This window comes from Mercenaria mercenaria, unplaced genomic scaffold, assembly GCF_021730395.1.
Source record: "Mercenaria mercenaria strain notata unplaced genomic scaffold, MADL_Memer_1 contig_4262, whole genome shotgun sequence".
Taxonomy (NCBI): Eukaryota; Metazoa; Mollusca; class Bivalvia; order Venerida; family Veneridae; genus Mercenaria; species Mercenaria mercenaria.
In genome coordinates, this window is record NW_026462478.1 from 39,396 (window position 1) to 67,183 (window position 27,788).

Below are 27,788 nucleotides of genomic sequence, written 5' to 3' on the forward strand. Positions count from 1 at the left end.
GACAGTAAACTTCTTTTACTTCATGCTTTATGTGGATGATACCCTCAACATGATGATTATTCTATTATATTTTGATATTAACTAAAGTACTATTACTATATTGTTAACTAATAACATAATTCGCTGCTTTTATATATGCTGCATAGTCAACCCATTCTTACCCTTCAAAACCGTAGTTTAACAAAAGTGCAGTCAAACGGGAGTAGGTACATGAAATAGCTATCGTTTCTATGGTCCATGGTAATAAAATATTCATTTACAAATGCTAAAATAATGCAACAAAACAATAAGAACAAAAAAAAAACAACAACAACAAACAAACATACAAACAAAAACATTATGCCATTGCTTAATGCAAGGGTCATGAGTTTCAGAAATGCACTTTTCTTATATTTATGACTATTAAAATTACAGGGAAGTAAATAAAACAATTTAAAGTTGATAGATAAGATAAAAATATCAAACATTAAGGGGAACAATTTGGATGGACTTGAATACACCACATAATATATTATGTTAGAGATATATTAACAAAATAAATCCAACGAATGCGACAAGGCGAATGCACAAAGTTCTATGAAAACACAAACCCGATAACGATGGTATGAATGATATATATGAAGAGGCCGATACAATCCACAACCATTACCGAATGCTGTTGATTTTCCTGTAACAAAAGATGATCGCGAAATCACGACAAATACTGACAGGCATCATTCATTTGCAAAAAGAAAATCTTTCGCAGCGGTAAGTTATCTTTAATTTGAAATGAACAACAGTTTTCATTCAGGTTTTTTCAACACCCACCATCGTTTAATTCTTCTCCAGCTAAATTGTGCAATTGTATTAAACACCATACCAGAAGCCACTGTTCCGACAGTACCAAGTTCTATCCCTGCCATCCCAGCCGCAACAGATGCCCCGCCTGTACAAGCCACTGTTCCTAGCAAAGCGCCACCAGCAACAAGTCGCGCTGTCCAGGTCTCTTTGCATAATATTGATCCAAGTCTTCCAACCACGTCTGCTACCTCTTTGTGAATATCTCGCTTGTCATCACTGTAGTATTTCAAATGTTCTTCCAGTGTATTTTTATGAATTTCTAAGTATTGGTATGTGTACACAGGAAGGCATTGAATCGCATTGAGAATATCCCACCATGCTTCATCTCGCCTTCCATTTTCGTTCTCTACCCTTAAAATGCGACTGTTACATTTTACTACAAGATTCTTAAACTCCTCATGTTCTTCCCAATAGGTTTTAAACTCTGCGTCAGATGTAAACTCGCTTCCGCGAGTACAAACGATTATAGTATTGTTAAATACCCTCTCGCCAAACATCACACGCATGAGATCAATAGTAAATTTTTCTTCTTCGGTCATTCGATTTGCTCCACTAAAGACCAGCAAAAAAGCATGAGGACCAGGACATATTTTCACTGCTCTCTGAACTTCTAGTGCTCTTTCAGCTAAACGCTTCCCAGTGTCAAAAAGTCCTGGTGTGTCTACAACGTTGAGTTTATGTGTCATGAAACTTCCTGTTTTCAAGTCGCATATTTCTGTCACAGCATTCAGACTTCTTTTAGCATAAAACGCCTCATACCCTAGCAAGGTATTACCTGTTGAACTCTTTCCATTTCCAGACTTGCCAATCAAAATAATTTTTGTCTCACTTCTCTGTTTGTAAAAGGAAAATTTGACAAATAAGAGTATCATTTAGAAATTACAATTTTTGGGTGCAACTACTGCATATGCAACATTATTCGACTTAGCATGATCTAATTCCATTAAATGATTCTGGTAATTTTGTACCCGGTTTCAAATGGGTAAGAACAAGAGATCATTTGAGTACTTAGAACATAATCAAACGGAATACAAGTAGACCCGTTTTAAAATAGTCAGATCAGGAGAGGTAATGAAATGTGCAACACCTCTCAAGCCATCTAGCACCGACTTAGACCAGTAAGGACTGTTGGCAACTTCTATGTGATTATGTATTTTCGTAAGCTGTTCGGTCATAAAGTGGGCTATATTTGATCAGAGGAGGAATGAGTAAACAGTTACAAAAAATGTGTGTGTGTGTGTTTTTTGTGGGGGTGGGAGAGAAGGCAAAATGGCATCGGGTAGCGGTCGGGGTAGGTAAGATGTTTCGTTCTGCGGCGGCGACAGGATACTATAGCACAATAAACTAAACGTGATTCTGCGGGGTAAGGGGCGGTTCATGTCGCAGCTATGGGGACAGAGTGTGAATTTTTACACACTGCACATTGATCCATCGCCACCTACCTATATGCCAAGTTTGAAGGAAAGACATTGAACAGTTACAAATGTTCGCTCCTGAGATATATAATCGACGTTAACTACCCTCCCCCCCCCTCCCACACACACACAAAACTACAAACGAAGCAGATGTGACCGTGCTTTGGCATTGGCCTTTGACGGACATACGCACGCGCTATCTTATAATACGCTCCGTCTCCAAAAACTATAAAAAAAAAACTGTTCATAACAAATGGACATTGTAAGAATTGCATACAGGGAATACGCAATCGAACGAAAATTGCCGATTATTGTTATTGGTCCACTACAGTAGGAACTGTAGCTTTTATCGGAGACTAAAGTCAACCTTTGTCAAATCACTACAATAGCTCCTGCTAATCACTAAACAGTGTTATTAAAGTGCATAGTGCTTGGGCTTTTAAAGACGAACCATTCATATAGGAGAATGAAAGAAGTGGTAAACGAGCTCGATTATAACATTTCCCTCAGGGAATAAGCCAATAGTCGTAAAGGTTAGAAATACGTATACCGATGAACAGAATATTGATTACTGTAACAGCTTTGAACATATACGAAATAAAGGTAGAAATGATATTTACTAAAATTCTAAAGAGGTTTTCGTTGAGACCAAGATACAAATTGGTATTTTTATGCTTGTTTTTTTTAAGTCAGATATTACTAGTAACTAACAACTATTAACCAGTATATTTCAGAAAGATTTAACTCTTCAAAGATACTTACTTTCAGGGCATTCACGTTCTCAATTTTTGCATCAATTTCCCGTTTCACTTTAATAACTTGCGCTTGAATACTGCTGTCACCATTGTAGTTTTCTAAGTGATCTTGCAAAACGCTTCTGTGTATTTCTATCCGCGGGAAGTTGGACACGGCCATGCCGTTCATTGACATTCCATTGACCATCTTCATGATTTCATCGTCTTGGTCCACGCATTCCTCGACATTTTCCACTCTTACGACACGATGCTCACACTGAGATACTAGTTGTGCCAATTCCGTCTGCTCTGTCCAAAATCGGCGAAAATCTTTGTCACAGACGAAGCTTTTTCCATGTGTAAAAACAATGATTGCGCTCTCGAATACATTCTCTCCAAACATAAGGCGCATCATGTCGATAGTGTCTGTGAATTTACCACGTACAGTCATGTCTTTTTCGGCGCTAATTACGATCAGAAATGCATGTGGACCGGAGCAGATGTCGACGGATCTTTGAATTTCAAGTGCTCTTTCAGCAAATGGAATGTCTATATCAAAGAGTCCTGGGGTATCTACTATGCGTAAGGAGAGGTTGCGCGTTTTATTCATTCCAGTCATCATTTTACAACGCTTCAGTCTTCCGTTAAAAAACACGTACCTTCCTAACAATGCGTTACCTGTGGTACTTTTACCACTTCCATTATTTCCAACCAATATTAGTCTTCTTTCAGGTTTTGTTTCACCCCGGTTCATCTGAAATAATAAAAGAAACTGTATGAAATATATACATATTCTCTCCAAATGACCTTTTTGGATGTTCTTAAATAACAAACCTGAAAGGAGCTAAATTGAAAGTATCTAAATGGAATAATTCTTTCCAAAAAGAACTGTTGTTTACCAAACGGCAAATGTGACATTTTAAATAATGGAACCATAAATGCTGAGAAATAAGATGGACCTATAGTCAAAATATTTTGATTGTCATTGATTGTACTCTCTATTTAACTATTCTAATATGTTCTCAGTATAGTAACAATGCTAATTTTCTTAACATTCTGCGACATGTCATCAACAAAATAAACATTATAATTCAAAACTAAGAAAGTAGGAATTGAAGATGAAACGTTTAGTAGCAAACCATATTATCAGTTTAAAATGTTTCAAACTGTGTAGGTCATTTAAGATTGAAGTGAACCTTTGTCCTTTTACTTTGGTTTAACATGTCATTGCCATTACTATCAGGTTCAAAAGAAGGCTCTTGAAATAGTCTTCCATCAGGATTAGCATGTGTCATATCAATATAAATATTTGAAAAGGTAAAGATAGTCGCCTCGAGATTTACACTTAAGTTGTTTTCTAACGACATGTTTGAATTTGTTCTAACATTATGTGTCAAAATTTTTAGATAACCACAACTGACTGCGGATTCATTATATGCTGCTAAATGAGTTATGCATTAAGACACATAGGCGCACAAAATTATGTCAAGAAGCTATATATTAGGGTCATACTGATTTCTATACAAGTACAAATTTCTTTCCGCATAACACTTATATTAAATTCTAAACTTCTTTAAGTTTTTCTTTTTGCAATAGGCTACAGACGATGATGAGTCTTGTATCATTAAACAATAATTGAAAACTAATCAAAGATGAAAAGGTCTATAGGAAACTTATATATTTATTTTATGCTAATGTAGTAAAGTCAAGTTTCACTTTATTTAAACTGATAAATGGATTCACAGTAATTTATTTATAGTCAGGTCGTATATCGATGATCAGTACTCCGTATTCTGTTGTATCATGTTTGTACTCTGTGTTTCGTTGTATCATATTGTATCGTACTCCGTGTTTGTATTATCATGTTCAGTCGTGCATTTGAACTTGTTTTGTAGATAGAAGACGTTTTCATTGGTCAGTTATCTTCATGCACAAATAACAACTTTTGGCGCGAACTAACAATTGCACGGCCCTCTATTCTTCATTCTTGAGAATCATTGTCCGAGTGAACGCAAGTTACTCTAGAACTATTGTTATACTGTAGTAATTTAATGTCCTTACCTTTGGACAATTTACTATGTCATAAGTGTACCTTTGCTAGTCGATTCTGGTAAGATATTTTTTTTAGTATTTGTTCTTTTTAAATGCAATGATAACTTATTTACCGCGAGAGATCTATTTTGTGAAATCTGTATTTTTCACATTCTGCTATTGTTGTATTGTAATTCGTATTTTCTATGTTCATGATTTTACTGTTTTATGTTGTAGGTTTTTCTCTACACGTACTATACTGGTACTGTCCAATAAATTGAAGAAACCTCAAAATAGTTGTGTTATACAAACTACCTATACTACAAAATGGCTCCCCGACGAGGCGGACAGTAAGAAAACCAGAACGGCGATCAGAGCTGAATGTACACCACGTATTCCATGGTAAGGAGGTTGTTCTAAAACCCCGACGCCCGCACGAGAGGAAGAGGAGTTCAAGACAACGCCGGCAACCTTATCTATGGTATACCACCTCTTTCCCCACCCCCATCCCCCTTTTTTTTAAAGTGTACACTCTCGCGAGTAGACTGTCAATTTTGACAGCTATTATCAGCTGTATTTACATCACGTGACTGTGACTTTTAATCTTACGGAACACGGAGCAACGAGGCGGAGGAATATGACTGTGATATTAGTGTTATTTTAAAATGTGTTTTTAATTATAGTGTCTTTGTGGATTAAATTGGATTTTGGGAAACCGTAAGTACATTTTCTTGATATATGTGGTAATTTTTGGATTTTTGATAAGTAACGCTGCGCACTATTTTCTGTGTAAATCTAATGTAGCGCAGAGTTAAAAGCTAGGACGATTTTCGTAGAGATAACCAAACGATAGAGCTTTTGTGCATTTTTTAACTTCGGTTAAATTTTTGAGCAGTAAGAAATTCTTTCTTGGTAGTTTTCATTTGGTTTGGCTTTGTTTTCGACGGTCGCAGTATAAATTCTAAATTGCAACGTACATTTAGATTGCTATATAATATTTTCATACATTTTCGCGACATCGTAATTTTTGTCAAGTTTGAGTAGATATAATCCCAAGAATTTTATTGAGGTTGAATTACGGTTCCGTGTGATACAGTTTGTATTTTAGTGTAACATATATTCTTTGAATGTGTTTTGATTGCTGCAAAAGGTACTCTTATTATTGATTTTCATTGAAATTTTGCAAGCGTTGACAGATATTGTAGTGTTTACTTAGAAAGTTGGATTCGCACTGGTATACTGTCTACCTATAAGAAACACATAGTGTGGATCATTAGTCTAGTTAGCTTAGTTAAGTAAAATATCAAGGTTAGAAAAATTTAGGGTGTTCAAGTCTTTGCATTCACTGAGTTTGACCTGATTCTTTACTTTCCCAACTAACTGCACTGTTTTTTTGCCTTGGGTATAATTTACACTGCACAATTTTCCCTGTGGTGAGTCCTGAAAGGTTGGGGTGTGAAATATTCGTAAACACACATTTACATTATCTGTTTTGCATTCTGTGTGTACCCTCATTTATGTGTATTTATTCATGTTTATTTGTTTGATTTTACTGGTACATGACCATATTTGTGTTTCTACAGAGAAATTAGCACAGATTCATAGTTTTCAGATTAGATATTTTGTTTTCAGCATACTCAATATATTTTCCCATTTGAATTTAAATTAATTACACAATATTTATTTACAGGGTCCTGAAATTACTGCAAATTTCTACTTTCACTTTCAGTTTGGCAGTTCAAGTTTCATTTTGAATAAATATATATACATGTAAACTAACAATATATATTTCATTTTCAGCATTTTATGTACAAATGCTGATTATTACCAGAACAACAGAGATCCTAGTAATTTATAGTCAGAATTCTAGATCTATTTATTTGCAGCTTGATTTGTCTAGAAATACGGTCATAGTATTATTAGTATTTGAACTTGCAAATCATATTACAGGTACTTGTGTTTTAAGTGACTTTAGTGTATTTACTAGTAGTGATCCTGTGTTCATTTATTTGTGTAGTGTTGATCAGTATAGGATTTAACTGTTCAATACACAATACATGTGTTGTGTTTACATCACAGTTCACTGACATTTGACAGCATATTAGAATATTGAATTTTTACACACAGGCTAGTTTGTTTACAAATACTATAGATCATTTGACCTACATTTACTCCATACATCCTTTTGTTATTGGGATTTAGTGACAGCAGTATATTGAATATTTCTATACTGAGTTGACCTTGAAGTTTTGTTGTGATATTTAGAAATTGACAGTACAGTATTTTTGAGTAGAAGTTGAATTTTAATATTCAGCACTTGATTTTTTTTCAGTAGTCGCTGCACTTAGCTGAATTAATTTTACAGCATTTAGTTCATTTCATCAGCTTGATTTTGAACTTAGAAATATTTGATTTAAATAGTTAAACTGATACTTCAAACTTAGAAGATTTGAATTCAGGTTTCAGTATAAACCCGGTTGATATACAATTTACACATACTTATTTACAACTTGAATTTAAGCCAGTCTAAAAAAAAAAAACAAAAAAAAAAAAAAACTTTGTATATATTTATAGCAATTTGATATTTTTTATTTTTTGGTAATTTGAGAATTACCTGGTACATTGATAGTTTTTTTTTTGTGTGTGTGGTCTTTTCAGTTCTTACCGAAGAAAAACTTGAAAATACTTTGCTATTTTCATCTTGGTACAAATATCTTTCAAATATGTCTGAGACTGAACCTGAACCTGTACTGGGTGCCGTAGGCGGCAGTGAAAAGGAAGTTGTAATGCCTTCAGAGGAAGAAATGTTGAAAGCCCTCTCTGCTAAGTACAACATTACACCCAAAGGTATCCCACATACTGATATACCTACTACAGATACTAAACTTAAGAATCCTCTCATGTTCCCACCCACAGGTCTGCCTTCCTCACCTATGCGTTTTATGTATCCTAGTGTTTCCTCTCCCTCTTCAGTTCCTCTTGGAAAAATTCCAAAGATTCCTTCATTCTCAGGAGATGAACCAGTACCAAAAAATGAAGTTGGGTATTATGAGTGGAGACATGAGATACGTTGTTTGCGGAAGACACTACCCTTTCAAATATGCAGATTTTACAGGCCTGCGTAACTCTTTGAGAGGAACAGCACGACGCCTTGTAGTTTTCTTTAGGTGATTCTGCTTCTATAAATCAGATCTTTACTAAACTTGATGTAAACTTCTCTGAACCTTCTCGGAAAGGGATTACCATGAAAGAGTTCTTCAATGCAACCCAGAAACCGAGGAATCTGTTACTTCTTTTGGAAGTCGCCTTGAATACATTCTAGAAAATGCTTCGAAGGTGGACACCTCCCTAGAACATCCAAAAATGAATTGATGTGCGAAAGGTTGTGGTCCGGCTTGCTCTCCGAGTCTTAACAGAGCAATACCCGACATTTCATAGATTCTGTTTCTGATTATGATGTTTATTGAGACACATAAGACGGGTTTGAGAAGAGTTAAGGATGAATCACCAAAACCCAAGCCACATCAGAATCAACAGACCTATGATGATGATGTAAGCATAAAATGGCTGATCTAGAGCAACGTGTCAATCATAAGACTAAGTAGTCTGCAGTCTAGTATCGACAAGAAGTTTTCTGCAATCACCCAAAAGTTGGATGCACTGACTCCATTCAACAACCAGAGACCCACTCAGCAGACCCCCACACCTGTTTCCCAGATACCTCAGCACTTTCCACACCCACCCCCTCAATTGCCTTTTCAGCAACCTACACAGCAGCACCCCAGACATGGTCAGGGACGTTCATCACAAGGACGAGGGAACAAAGGTTACACCCCAGCCTATGACCCAAAAGCCTAACCGCCTCTGCCAGCGGCCGCACAGAGGTGGGTAATTTCAAGGCCACTATGATCATATTGATGCTAAATCAACTTTTTCAGTTGCTACAGATTCCAATAGTATCACAGACAGATTAATTGGTGACTCCAATGTTACTAATGTTGTTGTAAATAATGTTACAGCTACCGGTCTAGTAGACAGTGGTTCTATGGTTACAACTGTCGCAAATTCTTTTTATCAGTCATTGCCCAACAAACCACCATTACTTGATCTAGCTGACTTCGGTGTTGATCTGAATGTTCAGTAGCCAACGGTAATCATTTTAAACAATTGGGCTATATTGAAGCTTCAATAGCAGTACCATTTTTAGATTTTAACTTATCAGTCTGTTCTAGTTGTTCCAGACACTGATAGTAAAGGTCTTGTCCAGTTATTTTAGGTACAATGTGATTAGACGTTTTTAAGTCGGCTGCTGCCGCAGTCGCAATCACTTTCCCAAAGACGCATGGCAAATGGCTTTTGATTCTCTAGTTTGCCAGCCGGTCATGGTTAAGTCTACAAATGAGCATACAGTCGAGATCAGACCTTATGAGTCCATATCTATGAATGGCATCGCCAGAGGTCTCAGTCACTCAGTTCAGAAAGTGGTTACTGAGAATATCTCTTGTGATAGCTATTACTTAGTAAGACCCCATGTTGTTCAAGTGCCTCAACACGGTAATTATGCCAAGATACCAGTTCGATTGTGTAACATGTCGGCTAAATCTGTCTTCATTAAGCCGAAGTCTAATCTTTGTTTTATAAATGAAGTTAAGATAGTGGATAATCTTGCCTCTGACTTGACACCTCCCTCTACTACTAATTTTGTTGAGGATCTTGGTTTGAAGATTGACACAGAGAACCTGTCACCTGAACAGTTACTTCGTGTGCACCAGGTTCTAGGAAACTGGAAACACATCTTTTCTACTGGCCCCAAGACCTTGGGTTTTAGCAATCAAGTGAAGCATAAAATTGTTCTTGATGATGACACCCCTTTCAAACAACCCTACCGAAAGATTCCTCCAGGGATGTACGAAGAAGTACGCCAACATCTACGAGAAATGCTTGATAGCGGCGCTATCAGAAAAAGTGACAGCCCCTATTCCTCCAATGTCGTGTTGGTTCGTAAGAAAGATATGTCTCTTCGTTTTTGCCTTGATTTCAGATTACTTAATTCTAAAACTCGACGGGATGCTTATATGCTGCCAAGATTCGATGACACAGTGGATCTCCTCATAGGTTCCAAATTCTTTTCCAAACTAGACCTGCGCTCAGGTTACTGGCAGGTCGAGATGGAAGAAGAGTCCAAGTCAAAAACTGCCTTTTCTGTAGGAAATCTTGGATTTTATGAGGCAAACCGAATGCCTTTTGGTTTAGTCAATAGTGGTGCAACATTCCAACGACTAATGGAAAACTGTATTGGTGATTTGCTATTGCGGGAATGTCTAGTGTTTCTTGATGATATTTTGATCTTTTCAGTGACATTCGAAGAACACATATGTCGTCTCGAGTCAGTGTTTCAACGTCTAGAAGAAAATGGTTTGAAACTTAAAGGTTCTAAGTGTGAACTCTTTAAATCTTCTGTCGTTTTCTTGGTCATGTAATTCCAAAGACGGTATTTCTACCGACCCGAGAAGACTTCCGCTATATCAAATTGGCCAGTCCCTACCAATATTTCCCAATTGCGTTGCTTTCTTGGAACCGCTGGATTTTATCGTCGTTTTATCAAAGACTATTCCAAAATAGCCCAGCCCCTTAACCATCTTCTAGAAGGCCATGGCACAAACAAAATCCAAGAAGTCTAAGTCTAAGAAGAAAGCTAAGTCACCCGTAGACTGGAACTGGGGTGAAAAACAACAAGCTGCCTTTGATCTTCTTAAGGAGAAACTCACATCTCCTCCTGTTCTTGCCTTTGCAGACTTTTCTAAGCCCTTTATTGTCCATTCTGATGCTAGTGGGTCTGGATTAGGGGCCGTTCTACTACAAGAGCAAGAAGATGGCAGCCAGAGAGTGATAGCTTATGCTAGCCGAGGACTCCGGCCTAGTGAACGGAATTATCCAGCACACAAACTAGAGTTCCTTGCGCTGAAATGGGCAATATCTGAAAAATTTCATGATTACCTTTACGCCAACTCTTTCACTGTTTTTACTGACAACAACCCCTTGACCTATGTTTTATCAACTGCAAAGCTTGATGCTACCAGTCATAGGTGGGTTGCTGCTTTATCAGCTTATGATTTCAGTATAGTCTACAAGTCTGGAAAGCTTAATACTGATTGTGATGGCCTTAGCCGCAAACCAGAGTATTTTTCTGAAGCTGTCAAAGCTATATGTCTTGGCGTCACTGCTTCTGTCTCACCCGTTGAATATTTGTCTGGTGACTCCACTCCTCAATTGGCCAATGAAGAGATGATGCCACCAACGGATATAGTCAACCCTATCAATTGGACAAAAGAGCAAGCCAATGACCCTAACATAGCAAAGGTTATCTCCTTCCTGAGATACGGTTTCCCCGACCAGGGGGGAGAAGGACCTTCCTACAGAGGTAAAGTCCCTACTTCGTGACTTTAACAAACTTTATTTCAGAAAAGGTGTTCTTTACAGAACCGCATCTCTGGATGGAGAAGAGGTTCATCAGTTGGTCGTTCCCGAGACACATAGAAGTATTGCTTCCAAGGATCCACGATGATATTGGTCATCCGGGCAGAGAGAAGTCATTATGGCTTGCTCGTCAAGAGATTTTATTGGCCGGGAATTGAACGAGATATTAACTCTAGGGTCTCTTTGTGTAAACCTTGTATTTGCAGGAAAAGCCCTCAAGTCCCAGCTGCCGAGTTTAGCCCATCCAAACTTCCAGACCTATTCAATTAGTCTGCATGGATTTTCTTAAGCTTGAGAAATCCAAAGGTGGTTACGAGGATGTTTTGGTTATAACTGATCATTTCACCCGTTATGCCAAAGCTATTCCTTGCAGAAATCAGAAGGCTACCACTACGGCTAAAACACTTTATGACCAGTTCATTGTTCACTACTCCTTCCCAGAACAGCTCCACTCAGACCAAGGTCGCAACTTTGAGAGCAAAGTTATCAAAGAGCTCTGCAAGTTGGCTAATGTCACAAGACCCGTACAACCCCTTACCATCCCATGGGCAATCCTTCCGCAGAAAGATTTAATCGAACACTTCTACGGATGTTGGGGACATTGGCGGACGACAAGAAAGCAAAATGGGCAGAGTATTGTTCCAAGCCTTGTTCATGCATATAATGCCACCAAATCCAGTTCAACAGGTTTCTCCCCAAAATTTTTTAATGTTGGGTGGCATCCCCGTCTTTCGGTTGATGCGTTTCTAGGCAAAAACTCCCAGAGATGACAATGCACCTGGACATGTTACATATGTCAACAAGCTACAAGAGCGCCTTAGTTACGCCTATCGTGTTGCTGGTAATGCCGCCCAAGAAAAGGGCCGAACAGAATAAATCTGCATACGACCAAAAGGTTTGTGAGAACAAGTTGACAGTAGGTGACATTGTTTTGGTCAGGCGCCTTCATCTCCAAGGCAGGAACAAATTGGCTGACAAATGGGAGAAGGACCCCTATATTATAGTTGACATCCCATATGAAAATCAGCCAGTCTATAAAGTTCAGTTAGAGACCCGCAAGGGACCTATTAGAACTTTGCACAGGAACCTGTTACTCCCTTTCATTTCTGTTCCCGACATCCAGGATTCAACTATACCTAAACCAGTCCGCAAGGTCAGATCTAGGTCTACTACTCCACAAGATGTCGAGTACAATGGAGATTCTAGTTCCAGTTCCAGCACAGACATTTACGTCATTCCTATGCGTAGAAATCTACCTATTGGTCATCAAACCTAGTCCACCGACTAGTGTTCACAGACTTCACCTTTATTTCAGACCCCCTCTGTGGCACATTTTGTTTCCAGATTCTCCAGCTTCGGTGTACCCAACCAGTCATTGCGAACACCAGTTCCAGTCGTAACACCAGTCGAAACCCCACAAATATTTTCTCCAAGACCGAGACGCAACCAGCGTAAACCAGATCGCTACGGAGAATGGGTTTATCAGCAGGTCAGTGGACAAAACAGAGTATTTTGTCTGATTATTTACATGGTACGGTGTGCACAGATTAGGTTTTTTATAACCTACAAATTTGGTGTCTTGTAACCTAGAAGCAAGCGTGTTATTTTTTTAGTATTTTGTAACGGTTCTATGTTACAGTTATTTTTATTGATTGTATGGAATTGAACTGTAACCAAGGAATTACAGTTTTCATTTTTCAGCATAACATGTACATTATATATAAAATTTTCAAGTTGTTTATTGCATGATTACGACACTTTCTTTTGGTTTAGATAGAATCATTGCAAAGGATTTGTTATCTTGCCTATCATTGCGAAATAAATTCTAATGCTGAAATTATTTGCAGAAGTTTCAGCAGTATTTGATAATTTAGATTTAATGCTTTCTCTAGCGTTAAAATAATATATCTTGTCATGGTATGGAATGATATCTTATATATTGTTGTTATAATTTTATGCCTTTATTTCTATCTTGTAGAAATGAGAAGATGAGATTATTTCATCACCCAACATTAATTTACTAATTATACTGTGATTTTATCAAAATTTAGATGCTGATTTACCAAATTCAAGAGAGGTAACTCCCCCTCACAATACTACATACTTCAAGAGATACTGGTAGATTTATTTCACACTGCAGTCTAATATTTTAAATTTACTTAATTTGATTTCAGACTAAATGTACTTTGATATTCCTTATTGTATTCTTAGTTTCCAGAATGTCGGAGACATTCCAACAAAGTGAGGAGTTTGTAGTAAAGTCAAGTTTCACTTTATTTAAACGATAAATGGATTCACAGTAATTATTATAGTCAGGTCGTATATCGATGACAGTACTCCGTATTCGTTGTATCATGTTTGTACTCTGTGTTTCGTTGTATCATATTGTATCGTACTCCGTGTTTGTATTATCATGTTCAGTCGTGCATTTGAACTTGTTTTGTAGATAGAAGACGTTTTCATTGGTCAGTTATCTTCATGCACAAATAACAACTTTTGGCGCGAACTAACAATTGCACGGCCCTCTATTCTTCATTCTTGAGAATCATTGTCCCAAATGAACGCAAGTTACTCTAGAACTATTGTTATACTGTAGTAATTTAATGTCCTTACCTTTGGACAATTTACTATGTCATAAGTGTACCTTTGCTAGTCGATTCTGGTAAGATATTTTCTTTAGTATTTGTTATTTTTAAATGCAGTGATAACTTATTTACCGCGAGAGATCTATTTTGTGAAATCTGTATTTTTCACATTCTGCTATTGTTGTATTGTAATTCGTATTTTCTATGTTCATGATTTTACTGTTTTATGTTGTAGGTTTTTCTCTACACGTACTATACTGGTACTGTCCAATAAATTGAAGAAACCTCAAAATAGTTGTGTTATACAAACTACCTATACTACACTAACTAATGAAATACTGTATTCTATCAGTTAAATATTTTATATCTCATCACTCACACTGTGAAAGTATGAAATTTATATTTTCACACTGAGAGATATAGCTCCGCCCCCTCATACATTGTGTATGAATTTTAAATTATTTGCTTAAAACAGGATGAAAATTGTAGTCGCACTTTGTTCTTTACAGTATATTTCTCGATTCAAATTATTTTACTTAATAAGAATTTCATAACGTTATGCAGCAAAAAATAAAATAATATGGAACTTTATGTTGTGTGCGTCTTTCTAACGTCACAACACGTCTGACGTCATGTCTGTTTACACGTGTATGTCAAGTTCCTGCGTGAGATTAAAAATTGTTGCAAAATGCACATCTCAACATAACTGAGCATAAAATAAAAAGAAAATGTGTTTGTTTTTCGTGAATATGGTATATATCTTACCTCGAAGTGAAAATATTTGAAAATTTCTCACTTCGCGGTGAGATATATTCCATATTCACTCAAAACAAACAAATATCCTCTCTCTCTCTCTCTCTCTCTCTCTCTCTCTCTCTCTCTATATATATATATATATATATATATATATTATGCTTCTCATAATACTACAAGCTTGATACAAGCTGCAAAATGCAACAAGAACAACAACAACAACAAAATATAAAAAATCTGGTGTTCGTCAGTTTCAGGAGGAATTTTAATTTCTGTTTTGGTATCTGACAAACAACTATCTAAAAGCGTTGAAATGGGCAAATTTCAAGTCAAAATAGTCTTAGATCTGACGAAGTATATAGTTAAATGAAAAGTATTTGACATTTGGTACTAGGCTAGAAATCCTCTTTTAAACTTCATACGCTCGGATAGGTCTGGCAGCAGTTGTAAATGAACCAGTATTAATTGTGTTCATATTCTTTAAAACCGCTCATTAATTATATTGATAAATTAGTGCAACTCCTGTCCAATTTTATGTATAATCACCAACATTAGAAACAAGTATCATAGCTATATAGCAATCTAATCCTCTACAAGATAGTTTCAGAATTTTAACTCTGTCATCGGATATTTCGATGACTCTGCTTCAAACACTATTCTAGAACTTGTAAGAAATAAAATAGCACAATTTTCTGTTATAGTACCGAACCCTTTTGAAATATTTCATGGTAGTTAGGAACCAAGGTCTGACTTTCCATTGTAGCAAAAATTCCAGCAAATGACTTTTTTGTTTGTACCAGCTCTTATTTTAGAAAAGTCCGCATACATTCAATCAAAGTCTGTGCACATACCTTGCTGTATGGACGGCTGCGTTCTTTAAATGTGGCTTTTCCTGTTGCATTTTTGTCCTCAAAATCATATTTAATAACTACATTGATCTAATAATACTAAGTATAAACTGTACGGAGTAGACAAATGATTATACTCAAGGACACGTGAATTCATAAAGTGTATCATTTATTTTTCACTTGATAACTATTACTATTAGATCTTGTCGGTTATAGTTCAAAATTGTTACATATATAGCAACCAATCGCTGTAAAAGAGGCTTATTTCGAAAGTATAAGGTAATAAACATATCGTCTGTTTAATTTATACTTTTCAGCTGTGCTGCTTATCAATATAACATCAGAAGTGTTTTATATTTAAATACAATACATTGACGTGGCAATACTCTTCGGAATAGAACAACTTGGCGAAGTTTATTAATATTTTAACATATTTTATTCATTGTTTACATGTTTGTACAGGATCTGAATGAAAAATTGATACACGCTACTCGAGAGAAAGAAAAAAAACTTGAAAGAAACATTTAATATGTTGACCATGGCATTGAAGACATTACATTAAAATGTAAAGGAACATTAAGTACTACTGCAACTGCATGAACACATGTCTTCACTTTTGGAATTCTTTGTTTTAATTACCTTAATATGCAAAACAAGAGGGCCATGATGGCCCTATATATCGCTCACCAGAGTTGATCTGGCCTACTGACCTAGTTTTTGATCCTACATGACCCAGTTTCGACTTTGGCCTTGAGATCATCAAGACTAACATTTTGACCAAGTTTCATAAAGATTGGGTCACAAATATGACCTCTAGAGTGTTCACAAACTTTTCCTTTGATCTGGCCTACTGACCTAGTATTTGACCCCACATGACCCAGTTTCGAACTTGACCTAGAGATCATCAAGACAAACTTCTGACAAAGTTTCATAAAGATTGGGTCACAAATGTGGCGTGTTCACAAACATTTCTTTTGATCTGACCTACTGACCTAGTTTTTGACCCAACATGACCCAGTTTTGAACATAACCTATAGATTATCAAGACAAACATTCTGATTAAGTTTCATAAGGATTGGGTCACAAATGTGGCCCCTGGAGTGTTCACAAGCTTTTCCTTTGATCTGGCCTACTGACCTAATTTTTAACCCAACATGCCCCAGTTTTAAACCTGACCTAGAAATTATCAAGACAAATTTCATAAAGATTGTGTCACAAATGTGGCCTCTAGAGTGTTCACAAGCTTTCAAAAGTACTGTGGCAGGACTTACTTTGTTTCCAGGGACCTGGCATGAACAGGCAACGGTAAGGAATTACTGGCAAATGTTTCAGACAGAGAGATCAATGACTGCACCAAGGCGATACCATAATGTGTTTCATTGTTTAGGTTAGCTATATATTTTTGTGTAGATTTCTTCAACCATGTACATTCCATGCATACAATGCCGAAGAGCGGATTTATGTGTTCATGTGTTAGTGTCTTGTTCCTTTAGAAAATAGAGATAGAGAGAGAGGTTTTGAGCCTCGTTTACAAGACTGAATTTAAAATCCACAGTGGGGCTCCAAGGCGGGTGCACTACTGTGTTCCTTTATTTGTCAGTGTTGTCTGTATGTTTTAATATGTCTATGTATTTTCATGATGCACACATCTATACATAAACTGCTTTATTAGTTCCGTATTAGAAGTCTGTGACTTCATAAAATTGCGGCTGCTAAGTGCAGTCATGCACAATCATTCAAGCTGGAGAGATGTCAATGAAAGCATGCGCGTAGCGTGGCATACTCGGTTACTCGGCTGAGTAACATTTAAAATCCAAAAACTCAATAGAAGCAATAAAAAACCTGACCAGGAGTGGGTATGGAGGTAGGGGCAATGTCATAGCATATGTGTATGCTGTTGTCCTGGTCCTTGACTTTGTTATATTTTTGTGACGGCACAATGCTGTTGCTCTTTTATTAAAATTTCTATCACAATTTCCAAATTTTATTTTTTCTTGCTCCACTTGCACCTGTTATTGTAAATACTTGTTCAAATCTAAATACACTTAAAATTCTAAACACATATATGATTTCAGATGCAAATATACTATAGCTGCTATTGACCATAAGAACAATCTTCTTAATGGTAATTGCCCATCACTAGTAAAATTTAGAAGGATAAACAACTGTGTCTGTAACAACTATGAATTCCCATGCATTATTTCCTAATTCGCTACGCTCAAAAAAAAAATAAATTATCTATCCCATAATCAAAGAGAATCAACAGGAGCAAAATGACCAGATAATTAACATTTAGGCTTATCCGCATTAACATAGTATAACACTCTGCTCGATAAAAAAACGAATAACTTTGGTATGTTGTTTCACAGTATGTGTACGTGTAGTAGACACATAAATATTTAGGGGTCACCGACTTTTATTTTTCAATATTTGACGATATTTCACCCCTACCCCATTAAAAATGACACGCTTAATCGTGTTTTATTTAACAAAATAATCTAAATAGTGTATTAAGGGTAAATCGGAAATGAATTGATGTAATGAATCGACATTAAAGTATTGAGAGACATAAGAGGGATTTGCTAAGAAAGTGTTAAAGAAATAGGTCAGATATTTTAAAACATGTAATAAACTAAAACATTCAGGTGATTACGGACGTTCCGAAAAGAAGAATTGTAGATGTGAAATATCTTGGTGAGATATTCTATACAGGGCGTATAATCATGTAATCGACATCCTTATATTATCGGAAAAAAACACTTATGGACTTTGTTCATTTGTTAATTTTAAGTGTTCAGAATATGAACATGAAACTACATTTTCTACATCCTGGGCATCCGGAGAAACAGAAATGACTTTTACTAAATCTCCATACTCCGTAAATCTGAAAGCTGCAACTGGTGAGCGTTTTATAACATCTTTCCTAGTATTTATTACTTTATTAAACTGCACTTGAGTAAAAGATTCCAGTCAAGAAATAAATTCTTTGAATTGGACCAGCAGCTGTGCTTAATTGCAATAAAAAGGCACTGTCTCAAGAATAAATTCTCTGCGTCGGACCAGCTGCAATACTTTATCTAGGCATTTACCTACAGCATTTTATTTTTAAGGGAAATAATTGTGGTCCGACAGTATTATTTTGAAAATCACAGTTGAGATTTTTTTATGTGTGCACCGGTACAGTTTTGCGGGGAAGCGAAAGTTGCCATGGAATTTTGTCTTCTTCTAAAAACAAGGTAAGTTGACAGTTTTTGTTGAAATATATATCTGATAGCTGACACATAGGAGAATGTTTTGGTTTATATCCATCTTACAGATTTTTTTGAAAATGAAGAGAAACAGGGGGAATTCTGTAAATTTCTTCTTATATGCAAATGAGCTGAAAATGTATTGAAATGACTAGATCAGAAGTTTATGCCTTTCCAGTAAGTTTTTCCCTACCTTTGACGACAGTTATTAAAAAGTATAGATATCAACCTCTTTGCTGATATTAGTACCTAAAATTTTCAGCCTGTGAATAGCTGTGGAAATTTGGGACTTCCTTTTTTGAAGATATAAATAGATCTAAGCTATATTTAGACTAAAGTTTTTTTCAGTATAACAGCATATAGAGAACCCTAACATACAGTCAAATATTCTTGATATTGCAAGGAAATATAATGCATTTTTCAAGTGTTTGCTGTTTCTTATGTTGTGCATACTTGATATAGGTCATTGTCAATGTCAACTATCATTATACTGACATTTGAAGTTGTTGTTTTTTTCTAAATTACCTCCCTTATATATGCATTTTTCTTCATTCATTTTATTGATAATTACTTCCCTTTATGTTTAGCAAAAATTCTCAGATTGCATTTAATTAACTCCCTTTATTTAACATGAAAAAGTCTCTTGTGTAATGATTATTTGTATATTTTACTTACAGTGTCTGATACATGTAGTTGCAGTCTGTCTTTGGAAGCTGTAGAAATAACAAGAAAGAGGCTGACATAGTGGTATAGTTTGTTATATATGAAGTTTATTGATGACATTCATGTCATGATGATATCATTAAAGTACAACATACATTGATTTTCTGACAGTCATGTGTTATTACATTTGAACTGAGACTGTTTTATAATCAGGTTCATGATACTTTTTTTTAACATACATTGTATACAATAGTTGCATTTTTTTTCAATATTAATTGCAGCTTTATAAATTAGAACACTTCAGGTTCATGTTTGATATAGTTTATTAATGATTATAATTTTAATCATACAATGAGTTATGAGATATTTTATTAATTGTAATATATTTAGATTAATAAATGTAAAAAGTCTGTATTAAATGCATAGGTCATCTTTTGTACAAAAATAAAGGGAAAAAAAATGTTGTATAATTTTCATTTTCAGTTTTGGTAGGGAAAAGTTTGAGTATGTACATGTACAGTTGTTTGACCTGTCTTACCCTGTGGCAGTCCAAGAAGATGTTACCATTATGAAAAATGCAGGAGGTATTATGCTTTTGTATGTTAAACAAAGGTCTCAAAGCATTTATATGCTGTATGGCTACATTCTTGCTCCTGAAATAACTGTACAAGACAGCTATAAGACTGACATTCCTGACAAGATGTGAACCTTCTGGACTTTATGTCAGCCTGGCATAAACATTTCTTTCCTGTAGCTTTGTGTATCCCTCAATTTACTAAGTACATATTTCCATTAAAAAAATGATAATAGATATGGTTTAGTAATAAATGTGTGATAGCTTTGTAATGTCAACATTTCAAAAATAGAATGAACATGTACTTTGATAATAAATATTGAAATACAAATTTCAGTATATTGTATCAGTCAGCAAAAACATGAAGTACATTTGTATCTTTGTATTAAGATAATTAAAACTATTATATTCAAATGCTTTGACACTGATTTTATGTTGATTTCCTAGAATGTGTGTGAATTAATGTTTTACAATATTTCAGAACTTGAAGACAATGGTTAGTGCAGAAGGGACATAAAAGTTATGACAAAAGTAACAGATATAAATAAGGTAAACTACTGTGATAAAAAGACATGGCCAGTGCTGCACATCACAAAGGCAATATTTGAATTTAATTTTTTGTCACTTAAGAGTTCTGTAAAGCTGATTTTGCAATATATATAAAATGATTAGGATTAATTTTTTTTACTGTGATCTTTTTCTCACATGATTTTATCAAGACTGACAATTTGTTCATTGGAATAAGATAGTTAAAGGCGGCATTGTGTCACATAAAAATATGTCTGCATAGTTGCCTAACATTAAATGTCAAATTGTAAACAAGGAAATTCTAAATTTGGAAAATCCTTTGTTGTTTTTCTTCATTTAGCTCAGTTGAAGGAGATGAAGTTTGAAGCAATTTTCACAGTACAACCTCTCCAGAGTAGCTCACTCTGAAGCAAAAACCTCTCTATAACAACATCATGAGAATTTCCCTAAGCTGAAATATAACTATCAAATTTACTTCTCCAGAAAAACAACCTCAAAATAACTAAAATATTTGTATATCCCACAGGGTATTGCTCTACAGAGTGCATTGTACTTATAATATCTATGATTTCAAATGCTTTAAGAAAAACAACACTTTCAACAAGGGGAAAAGTGAACATATATTACTCATAAGGTGACGTTTTGGCAGTTCTCAAGTTCATTGTTTTTGCATGCTATATAAAAACACTTTAGGTAGTTTATCATTATTACATCATATACTAATCAGAGGTTGTAGGTTGTTGTTGGAGCTTTTAGGTGAGATCATAGGTGAACATCATCAGATTTATCTGTTTATTTTTTTCCCCATTTTATTGAATATGTACATTGAATGTTATAAAATATGCAATCTTTTCAGACAGTCCTATTAAATAACTTGTCATTTAGTGGATCTAAGTATATGTAAAATTTAAATAAAGCAGCAAGCCAAGTAGCAACACAATCTTGCTGCTTAAAACAGGTAATTCCTTAGACAAGTTGAAATTAGACAAAATGTCAATTTGTAGAGTTACCTGACTTGCTGCTTGATAATATATTTTTAAGATTAGAATATCTGCAAATGTCTAAAATGATGTTATAATTGTTTTAAAAACTATCATGTTTTATTCTCTTTATGTAATAAAGTTTTACATTTGTATTTCCAGAAGTGCTACAAGTGTGTTGTCATGTGAAACGGAATTTACCCCAACTGTGCTGCAAGATGTATATTCAAGTGCAAGACAGCCATGCACCAGCTGTAAACTGAGATGGACCCATATAATAAATATGTTGACTTTTCTATGTATTATCATCTGTACAGAATGCGTTCATGACAAGACTGTATACATATATTGTTAAATCATTTTTTATTTCCATTATTGCATGCATGTAAGAAGCAAGCATTTAACAATTGCATTCATAGAAGTGTTAAAATGTGATCAATCTAATTTAAAGAAACACATTTAACTGGACTTTTTAAGTTTCATAGTATTTGTGGTGGAGACTGACCCAGCCATTCAGCAACTTATACTGTCTGTGTGTCATTTCTTGTATGTTATAGTTTTCTTAATAATACATTAAATGTCAAAGTTATGGTAAGATGAACTCATTCATCACTTGTAGATTAATGTTAAAGCAGTTCAACATTTTACCATAAGTTAACTAATATTCTATTTAACCAGAGTTGTCACATATTTTCATATAAATATTTGTATAATACAGTCTAATCTAATCTAGATATGATGTTCCACAATTTTTTAGTTATATTTTATGTTAATATTTTATGTTGTGTTCATGTCTCAACATATAATTACTAACATCAAAGAAACTTAAGTATTTTACAATTTGGTTGGTATAAATGGTTGTTTTGTTTATATATATTTATTTTTTTCATCTAGGAGAATAAAGAAATATACATTTCAAAATATCTCATAATTCCAGATAAGTACACTACATAATCAAGATAAAAGAAATAAGAACAAAATATGTTGGTGGAATTTTATTTTCAAAAATTTGATATACAGTCTTTGTAGTATTTACTTCTTTAGATATGTTGGACTGAAATGGGAATAACAACATACTTTAAATTTTTGTAGTCATAAGTTAATATGGGAATTATTAACTTAACTTAAAAAGATTTTATCTCACTGTTATGCCATCTGAGCTTTAATATTTTTCAACATTGTCATTGGCAACAAGGCTCAAAATTATTTGTTGTGTATACCTTGCATTCATGTGTGATAAATGCTTTTATGGTATTCTTTAATATAATTTATGCTTTTCATCTTACCATGGATTAAAAAAATATAAATTTATTTGTCTGAAAATTAAGGTAAAAATACTGACTGATTAAATTGCAATATAAGAAAGCTTACTTGAGATAAAGAGAGGTAATTCCATAAAAAAATATGTAGTATGTAGATGATAAATGTAATGAAGGGAGGTAATAAAATATTGTGAAGTTATTAGTCTTCATTTCTTTGATGAGCTAATTAATTGTTTTACATTTTGGTTTATTAACTACAAGTATGACCTAACATGTGTACCTGTCCTGAAGGAAAATAAAATAGGTTGTTTGATGTCCTTGTACTGTTAAGTTGTTCCTGTATTTGTTTACATTCCATGCCTGAATGAAATGAAGAAACAGACTTTAATGAGGGTATCCCGGGAAAATACCTAAGTTTATTTTTATATCAGCAAATTTGATGAGATAGTCATTCAGGAGTTGTCTATCCTATTTCCAAAAATGCTATGGGGACTAAATTTTTTGGAGTAAATATCTCTTTTAAAAAATAACACACAGCATTTTAATATTGTATATATATTATCTGATGCACTTAGCAATATACATTTGGAGTCAAAATGTTAAAAATTCCGGTTTTAATTTTTTAGTTATAATGTCTACTTTATCGTCGTCTGAAGATCTGGACTAGCTATTCTGCCTAACTGTGACCTCACTGTCTTTGGCACTCTGTCTCTGTCTCTCTCGTGCAGAACTCTTCTCGCATGAATGAGATGTGGAGATTGATGTCTAAACTGGTAGATTTTTTTTCACGATTCACCATAAATCAGTTAGTGTAAAAAGTAGTAATCTCGTATCAGTTATAGGATCCGATATATACCTTTTTCGTGCTGATTATTTATTTGACCTGTCAAAGCATGTTCCCGGCTTTCATTATATTCTGTTCACGCCTATATAAGATTAATATGAAAGCCAGAAACATGTTTTTGACAGTTCAAATAAATACAAAAATAACAGAAAAGACAACTATTCTTCAAGCTTTGAATTTGCATTTTGAAAACATCAGTAAGAAATAAACAATGGATAGTAAATATTATTCGTAAGTATTGTCCTGGCCGTCATGAATATTTGATTTAATTTTCGGTGTCCGAACCTAAATAGCGATATAACCATAGCGTAAATATTTCTTGATGACTTACAAAATACATCATGTATCGCTTGTGCAAGTAGCTGCGGGGACAAAACGATTAGCCATCAACCTCGGGGTTGTGGGTCCGAGACCTCATTATTATCATCTTTTTTTTTCAAATTTCATCTCCAAATTGTACAGGTAGGAAAATTGATACACTTATCAAATTTTATGGTTCATTTATTGAAAGAAATACACTTGTATTCAAAATATTTTGTAGAACGTGACGAATAAAAATCTTTAAAGGTAGATAAATTACTCCCGAAAAAAAATATACTTCAAGAGAAAATAATTAAAATTCGTGAAAATTGTTGCAAAAAAGATATTGGAAGAATAAAAGCAAATACGATAACACTACATTACATTAAATTTAAAAGATGGTCTGAGGTAATTTCGAACACGTAGTAACGTGCGTGGAAGTCAGACGGTTAACGAAAACGCCCGAACATATTAGCGAAGATTAATGAGTGCCAGGTAAATACTTATGGACAAAAGTATAAAATACACGTTTTGTCAAAGGTGTTTTCCTTACACCAGTACATGGCATTTGCAGTTCAGATCGAATATATTTTGAAAATCTCTTATAATAAATACATCTAGTTGTTAACAAGAACGTGCGTTGTGTAAGTTGAAAACACATTCTTTTTAACGTCATATTGTCTGGGGTGTGCGTAAAGTTATGTTATATTGCGAAAAATAGAAGTCGGTGACCCCTAAGTATTTATGTGTCTGCCAGACGTACACATACTGTGAAACAACATACCAAAGTTATACATTTTTTTATCGAGCCGATTTTTTATAAACTGTATTTTAAGGCAAAATTTATAGCAAAACTTGATGTGAGTTTTTCCGTTCTGACGTCACATATCGTCTCTGACGTCTTAAGCCTCAATCCTATTTCGCTGAATTTTGTACCAGTGAGTAGTATTTTCTGAATACAAAGTGATAATTATTTTGTATTTTTCATTAATATGACATTCAGAGCGCAGGAAAGGAAAAATGCCGAGAGCACCCGGAACTGGGCGTTGCACAAAAAGTGACGTCAGGGGCCATGTTTCTGACACAATAACAAAACACTCAAACAATATGGCGACAAAGTAAAATCGGAACTCAATCACATATATCCTGAATTTTGTGCAGTTAAAATTTCAAGACGAAATTCGGCAAAAAAAATTTGGGGCGCATTCCACCTTAATTCATTTCTACATGGAAAACATACAGTTATGAATATACTTTCCGGGTCATTATGCTGCGAGGAACCGACTTAAACCTACTTCACTCCGTCGTGGGAGGGGGTAGTTTAAAGACCAGTTACCTTCTTCTTATGCCCTGACACCCACCCATACATCAATCAAAATTATTTAACGCACGAAATAATCATACATCCTACACCTCAATACCTTTGAAATACGGTAATACCTCGATTTCTTTAAACATAGGATACACATATGTAATAAATGCTCATAACAGTCTCGTGAATTTATATTTTATATTTCAGCCTAAACATCTGCAACAAGACTTTTGTCTTATTGTTTACTTGATTTCCAAGAATGTAGAGATACATTTCACGGAAATTGTATGTTTTTTGAAAATCAATGTTCATGGCAAGGACAATTGCAATATTTTTTAATGCAACATGCAACAGATGGCAAACAATAACGTAATTATCTTGGTCTAGAAATCAATATAATGCATACAACATTTTCCTATAACTGCAATACTTAAAAGAGAATGTATCGTAAATGTACTCGAAGAATGAAATAAGAATCTGTTGAAATAGCTTCGTCATTTTGTCTGTTTTGAAATTGTACATAAGTCAAAGTTCGCCTCAGCAGTCTGATCAGTTCCTAGGCGGTTTAGAATATTTACTGCTAAGTGTTTTGCATATATTCCGTTGTAACAACTATGCACACATGTGTACTTTATTTAAGAAGTAATGTTATTTTCTGTGCGTTTATACGGGTATAAACCACATTGGTACTACTTGTAAATTCATGAATCGCGCTAGCGATTCTTGGATGATTAGCAAGAAGCCTTCCAGAGTGATTCATACCCTTATAAACGCACAAAAATAGCATTTAATTTTTATATCTACATTTTACGACAGCTTGCTACAAAAATAGCTAATTTGCTTACCAGGAGTATCAGAAGACCAGAATAAATGTCAAAATATCGATCTTTTTGGCTTGGAGCTACGGCTCCAAGCCTATGTATTGTTTTTTTGTTTTGTTTTTTTTGGTACCCAAGTGTGTGTTAGTATGATACGAAAAGCCGGGAAGCTGTCGCAAACCGAGTGTTTATATTTCTGTGTTCGGGGCCTAGTAAAGGAAATTGGTTTCCTCCCAATAACTAGAACGCTTTGCGCTATAGTCTTAAAATTTTATATGGAGGTTGGACACCAATAGTTCAAAACCCAAAACGCCAAGAATTGTTCAATACCTTTGCCTCTAAAGTTAAGACTGGCGTTCTATGGGAACAGAAGTAGAAATCGCAATCATGTTTTGCATAGAATCTTATGTAATGACCCCTACCCCCACTTGTCCAGTTATGTAGACTATGCCAAAACCAGCCAAGCCTTTCCTTTTTAAAAGGAAACTTTATTGTCATCTTAAAACAGAACAGTCGAACGTTCAACTATAATTTGCCTTCTGATAAAAATACAGTTCTTGGTTTTTATTTAAATATTTTTAACTCCAGTGAAAATTTATACAGTCGTGTCTCTTTGACGTCAGAAAAATTAATAAAAGCTATAATTAAATGTTCTTTTGGAAAGTTTTGGCATCCAAATTGGAAAGAATTTTTGGAACGGAGCCATTTTGTTCATATTTTTGGTGAAGGATTACGCGTGCAATCTCGCGGAAAGGGCCGTCATTGATATTGTTACCGCAATGTTGTTAATACGAAAATTAACGCTTTTGTCTTTCCATATTTAATGTATAGTGAATGCAAATTTTGTATACAACAAATAAGTTTGGAAAAAGAACTCATGTTGCTTGATTTATGAATAACAAATTGCGTTCTAAATAAATAGACAGCCTAGTCCAAGTCTTTCCAAACTGGCAGCCTCCACCCGACTCCCCGACCCCGATTTGTAACGTTCATCAACTTTATATAGACCTTTCTTTACATTCCTAGCCGTTTGTGAGTAGTTTGTTCAAAACTGAAGAAACATATTTCGGTTAGAAAAGTCAACAGAAGCCTAAAATTTCTACGGGGGGGGGGGGGGGGGGGGGGGGAAGCTCCCCTGACCCTGGCGGAGGAGGGGATTCTTCTCACAGAAACTCTCGCCTTAGGTAACATTTAAATTGATCATGCTACACCCCTGGAAAGTGTGCTTCTGATCGGTTTTTGTCAAGATCCATCGACTGGTCCATGAGAGGAAGTTGGTTACGAAACGGACGATGGACCCAACATAACAGCTCACCCCAATTATTATTGAAAAATAGAGCTTAAAATAAATGCGAACTGCTTTTTTGTATGTCTGATCAAATATCGAAATATGTTTTAAAATTTTAAATTATTTAGGAAATATAGACTTACCTCTGCCATTTTCCTAAAAATCCTATATTGATGTGCACAGGACCTGCGTTACAATAATCGATTAGAAGGTAAATATTTGATAAAATATTGTAGTTAAACATGTTAGATAAGAAGAATGCTACGTGTACGGTGGTCTGTTACAGTC

General features: G+C 34.9%; 1 protein-coding gene and 1 long non-coding RNA gene across 2 annotated transcripts; one reads left to right on the forward strand and one right to left on the reverse strand.

The window, feature by feature from the left end:
- On the reverse strand, positions 1-27,788 carry LOC128553737 (GTPase IMAP family member 8-like). Its single transcript, XM_053534914.1, has 3 exons — positions 27,644-27,788; positions 3,018-3,743; positions 1-1,673 (listed from the first exon to the last, which is right to left on the reverse strand). The coding sequence occupies exons 1-3, from the start codon at positions 27,650-27,652 to the stop codon at positions 783-785; spliced, it is 1,626 nt and encodes a 541-aa protein (XP_053390889.1). The 5' UTR covers positions 27,653-27,788; the 3' UTR covers positions 1-782.
- On the forward strand, positions 18,766-23,251 carry LOC128553738 (uncharacterized). The gene is made up of 5 exons (XR_008369424.1): positions 18,766-18,919; positions 19,609-19,678; positions 20,078-20,178; positions 20,650-20,717; positions 21,839-23,251. It is a non-coding gene; the product is annotated as an uncharacterized LOC128553738 (long non-coding RNA).